General features: G+C 42.8%; 1 protein-coding gene across 1 annotated transcript in view; it reads left to right on the plus strand.

Moving 5' to 3' along the window:
• The window catches only part of LOC134198195 (signal-induced proliferation-associated 1-like protein 1), a 23,279-nt gene that overhangs the window by 164 nt on the left and 18,115 nt on the right, over positions 1–5,000 (plus strand). The window contains exons 1-3 of the mRNA XM_062667539.1: positions 1–487; positions 3,007–3,306; positions 3,936–4,098. The exon at positions 1–487 is cut by the window's left edge and continues 164 nt beyond it. Of these exons, the coding sequence (XP_062523523.1) occupies positions 1–487; positions 3,007–3,306; positions 3,936–4,098 (950 nt within the window). The remainder of the gene's footprint in view (positions 488–3,006; positions 3,307–3,935; positions 4,099–5,000) is intronic.

A 5,000-nucleotide genomic window follows, 5' to 3' on the forward strand; every position in this document is an offset into this window, starting at 1 on the left:
GGAGGGCATGGCCAATGTAGCAAGAAGCGTCGACGACAACGTATCAGCGGCTGTGCCGATCGTCAAGATGCGCTACCGCTCGAGTCCGACGGAAGGAAGTAAAGCAGCTGATCGTAACAGTTTTTTCGATCTCCTCGCCGCGCATCGCACCGCCGACGCGCTGCGCGATCAGCGCAGTCCCGGACCGCCTCTCGGAAGGCAGTACTTCTCACCGGGCGAATTAGCTGATGAAGACAGCTCGCAACATTCGTCTCCGGGCTCGACCGGAAACTCGCGCCAGTCGCCTCTTCATTGGCTGGTTAAGATGGGCGTGGCGGAGCACGACGGTAACTTGCCTATATCGATCAGGCGACCGAAGAAAGAAGAGCGAGCGGTTAGTCCGCCGATCAAGCGGGTGAAACAGCAGCCGTCGACGTTTTTGAAGAGGCTACGGTCGGGATCGAGCGAGATGAGTCTCGACAAGACGGAAACGGAGAGACTGAAGAAGGTGGGGATATTAGGAGGAGGAGAATAATCTGTAATTGTGTTACTGACTTGACGCTATAGACTTGTTGTATCGATCGTCGTCGTGTTTTTGTGTTGTGTTGGGTTGTACCTTTGTGTGTCTCTCTGTCTGTATGTGTGTGTGCATGATGGTGATGATGATGATTCCATCTTTCCTGTCTGGTTGCTTGTCATGCCATTTGAAGGTGGAGGTGGGATGTTAGGGTCACATATAGCAGGAAGTATGATCTTTGAGCTGCTCTGTGGAGAATGTTTCTCCAGAGACTGTTTCTCCAGCTAGCTGTGTGGACACTGGTGTGTGTGTGTGTGTGTGTGTGTGTGTGTGTGTGTGTGTGTGTGTGTGTGTGTGTTGTGTGTGTGTGTGTGTGTGTGTGTGTGTGTGTGTGTGTGTGTGTGTGTGTGTGAGTATGTCATAAGCTGGTGCTCCTGTGATTACCCGGCGCGGCTCCAGTAGGTTACTACCAAAAGCCAGAGTTCTCGTGTGCACAGGCACTCAGTCATAGGGCATTTACTCTTTTACAGTGTGTTTGTTTGTTCGTGTCTCTGTCTGATTACCTGCCAGTCTTTCTGTCTGTTTGCCTGCCTGTTCACCTACCCGCCCGTCTGTCTGTCTGTCTGTCTGTCTGTCTGTCTGTTTGTCTGTCTGTTTGTCTGTCTGAACACTTATTGGTCTCTTGGAATGAATCTAAAAACAGATAGTCTCTATTGATGTAATCCTAGTGTCTGATTGGTAGTTAACCTTTTGTACCATTGTCACTAGTCATTTTGAAACTGTCACCTGAAGAAGGTGTATGTGGCTGAAATGTCAATATTCCATCTTGGTGTCAGATTTGCAGAATGGCTGCATTGTCTAACTTCGTACTTGTCTGTCTGTCTGTCTGCCAAACATATTTCTTATGAGCAAGGCAACTTTTAAATAGTTTACGCACCAACACGACACTAAAACTAGTTGCATAAAGTCTATTCTGGGTTTATTTCTAAATTTTTACACAGAAATAATGGAACAGATTTTATATCTCTACACTAAATCTTAAGTCTAACGTACCATTTATCATGTATGCGTTGACTTGCCAAAGACAACCTGGAAGCTGCAGTGCTCTAAACGATTACAAAAATCGTTACAGAAAGTTAATCTTGGTTTTGGTATTGCCTCTGAAGCAATACTTTTCAATATTGTCAGACTTGTAACGTAAAATTGTCCAGAAACGGGAGGATTTAACCACTTGAATGTAGAATAAACCGCCTGCTGCAGTTAGTTTATTTTCATGACAAATTTCATTCTTTCCTGTACCACATATGCTGATATTGGATGCATAATACGAGAGAGAGAAAGAGAGGGAAGAAATAGTGTTGATGCATTGATGGAGTGATGAAATAAGAAACAGTAGATGAATGTGATTGACTGGAACTGACAGTGAGGAAATGATCTCATAGACATGGATTGATGTTTTCTGTATAGTGGTTTAGCTCTTCCTGGAGACAACCTGTTATTCATCATATGACCACACAGTACCATAGTGCACAGCAGGGGATCTGTTGGTCATTCTTGCTTCCTTGTTGGTTTTTTGCGTGACAGTGGGCTTCTTTTACTGGTGTGGGTTGAAGTAACTCTGCTGGATCGTTGAGGTTGTCTACTCAAATCGAATATTGGTTTATATGTTGAGTGCGTGTTACATTGAAACTTGTGGCAAGGTAGCAAGTGTGAACAGGGGAATTGTATTGAAAGAGTGGATCTCTCAGTACATTAAACTTTAGTGTGCCTGTTTATATGTCTGTCTGTCCGTCTATCTGTCTGTCTGTCCGTCTATCTGTCTGTCTGTCTGCCTGCCTGTCTGTCTGTCTGTCTGTCTGTCTTGTCTGTCTGTATGTCTGTCTATATGTACGTCTGTATAGGTATGTAGGTATGTACAGTAGTTATGTTTGTATATTGTTATAGGGTGTGTTTGTCTGTTATGTTTTTCAGTTTGTCTGTAAAGTCCATTTATTTCATTGATGGTCTGTTATGTTTGTCTGTCTGTCTCTTCTCTGTCTGTCTCTCAAATCCATTTATTTCATTGAAAATCATTACAACTGCAAAGTACATAGTGACGTCCAGCGACCACAAACTGGTCACTTACAACTCTCTGTTTGTCTGTTTCTCTGTCTGTTTGTCTCTCTCTGTCCATCTACCTTTGCCTGCCTGTTTGTCTTTCAGTCTGTCCTTTTTGTATTTGTTATCTGTCTGTTTGTCTGTCTGTCTGTTTGTCTGTCTGTCAATACATATATTTTCAAACAACACTATTGCATTCTAGTCTGGCCCAAATGGCCGACGCCATAATTTGACTACGTGCGAATGAACTGTCATCTGTCTGTCTGTCTGTTATTCTTTCGATTTGTCTGTCATCTGGCTGTCATTGGTTTATCTGTTTGTTTGTCTGCCTGCTCGCTTGGCTGCTTGTGCGATTATTTGTTTATGTCAAATTGGGTTTGCCAGTCGTTGTTAATCGATTCTCTCTTTTCCAGCGGGCATTTGCACACTACGACACTCAAAGTATGGCATCTAGTCTCACCAAGAGTCCAGTTAACTCTCCAGCCGACATCAATAAGAACACAGGAGCATCCGCTATCTCCCAGCAATGGGACGAAATTGATGACGAAGAACAAGCATCGAATGATCTTTTGGCGTCGTGTCCCTTCTTTCGAAACGAAATTAGTCAAAGTCACAAGCCAGATGTGCGCTCGAATGGTATGTTTAGCGTAAAGGTGGGAAGCACACAGCGACGTCGAGTATCAAGAGCCGCTGACACGGTGATGGAGTCGAAGGTGAGTGATGTGTTTGTTGATCTCAGATTTTGTACATTTGTTTGTTTGTTTGCTGGTTGGTTTATATGGATACCTATTTGGTTGTTTGTCTGTCAGTTTGTTGGTAGTTTGGTCTGTGTCTATCCTTATTGATGAATTATTAGTTCATGTTGCCAGATCACTCCCCTCTGACTATGTGATTGGTGGAGTATGTCTGATGGGTTCCTTTGATGTGTTACTAATGTTGGGTACTAATTGGTGTATTAATAAGCAATTAATGATGACATATGGGGCAAACATGTCTGTTTGTTTGTTTGTGTTTATTGGTGTATTTGTATGGCTGTCTGTGGTTTTGCAGCATCTTTGTTCTTGTTTGTAGTTGTCAATGTTTGTTGTCGTTTGTCAGGATGTTTATTATTTGTGTGCTTGTTTTCTGTTTGGTGGTATGGTGTGTGGAATTTTTTGTTTTGTGGTTGTTTGTCTTTGGTGTGTTTGCTTGTGTCTGTTTGTTTGATTGTTTGTTTGCCTGTTGGTCTGTTGATTAGTTTGTATGTCAGTTTCTTTGTCTGTTTGTGTGTTGGTTGGTTGTAGTTTAGTTGTCAGTGTGTGCTTTGCCATATTGTTGTGTGAACTTACTGTTGTACATTTAGAGGAGAAGAGACTCGGATGTATCTGATCATCAGGGAGGTGACAAGAACAGTTGGCTGTTTAGAGAGAACTTGAGAGGCAACGAATCGCGTGATCCTGAACGTGAGATGTTTGAGTTTGTTGACTATGGAGCTTTATACTACAGGAAGTTCTTCTATAATCTCGGTGAGTTGTTACTTGAGGCCCAGATATCCAGGCTAAGGGTATAGTAGTGGGTCGACGTGCGACTGTATTTATACTCAATTAGCCAGTTTCAATTGAATCTATTCTGACCAATAGATGAGAAGTGGCGTCATGACAAACCAATAGATGAACGTGATGTCATCGTAAGGCTCCACCTCTATTGTTTTGTAGCTGGACTACAAGAATTCAGTCATCGAGCGTGTATCCTGTACATGGTTATAATAATCCTTTGTTTTACGGATTTAGCACATAGAACAACGCCTGTAGTCATTTGCACCAACAACCAAGCGTCTGAGAGCGAAGGTGCAGCTGTACCTGACTTGTAACATTTTGCTTGTTCCACAGTATTTCTGCATAGTGGTTCTGAAGTCTGACAGCATGAATTTTGGTGTGCGTGCCTGAGTGGCCACGGTGTTGTTGCAAAAATCACTTTTTGGGAAATTTGAAAAAACAGAAATTTGGTGCTTTACCGGAATTTTTGAAGGGAATATGCATTGTCTATGACAGCGTCTCTTTGTCGGATGAAGTGCATCTATTCACTTTTGTTAACAGTATCCAAAGTCAGCGAACGGAGACGCCTAATCTACATTTGCACGTGTATGTTTTTCCCACATTAATGTTTTGTTGTGGCTCTGGCGGCTCTGGGGTCATCTCATTACGACAACCTAAAGTTACCTCGTAGGCTAACTACCGCGTAAAGGGATTTTCAATGGTGTCAAATTCATGGCTTCATGCCTCTTGATCCTCAGCTGCTTTACATACACTGTACACATGTCTTAACACCATGTGTTGTGCATGTACACCAGAGGGTTTAGCAGTGTATAGTGCTTCTCTATTCATTATTTCTGTACTTGTAGACTATACACTAGACTATTGTATTGCAC

The sequence above is a fragment of the Corticium candelabrum genome, chromosome 2 (genome assembly GCF_963422355.1).
Source record: "Corticium candelabrum chromosome 2, ooCorCand1.1, whole genome shotgun sequence".
NCBI classification, from domain to species: Eukaryota; Metazoa; Porifera; class Homoscleromorpha; order Homosclerophorida; family Plakinidae; genus Corticium; species Corticium candelabrum.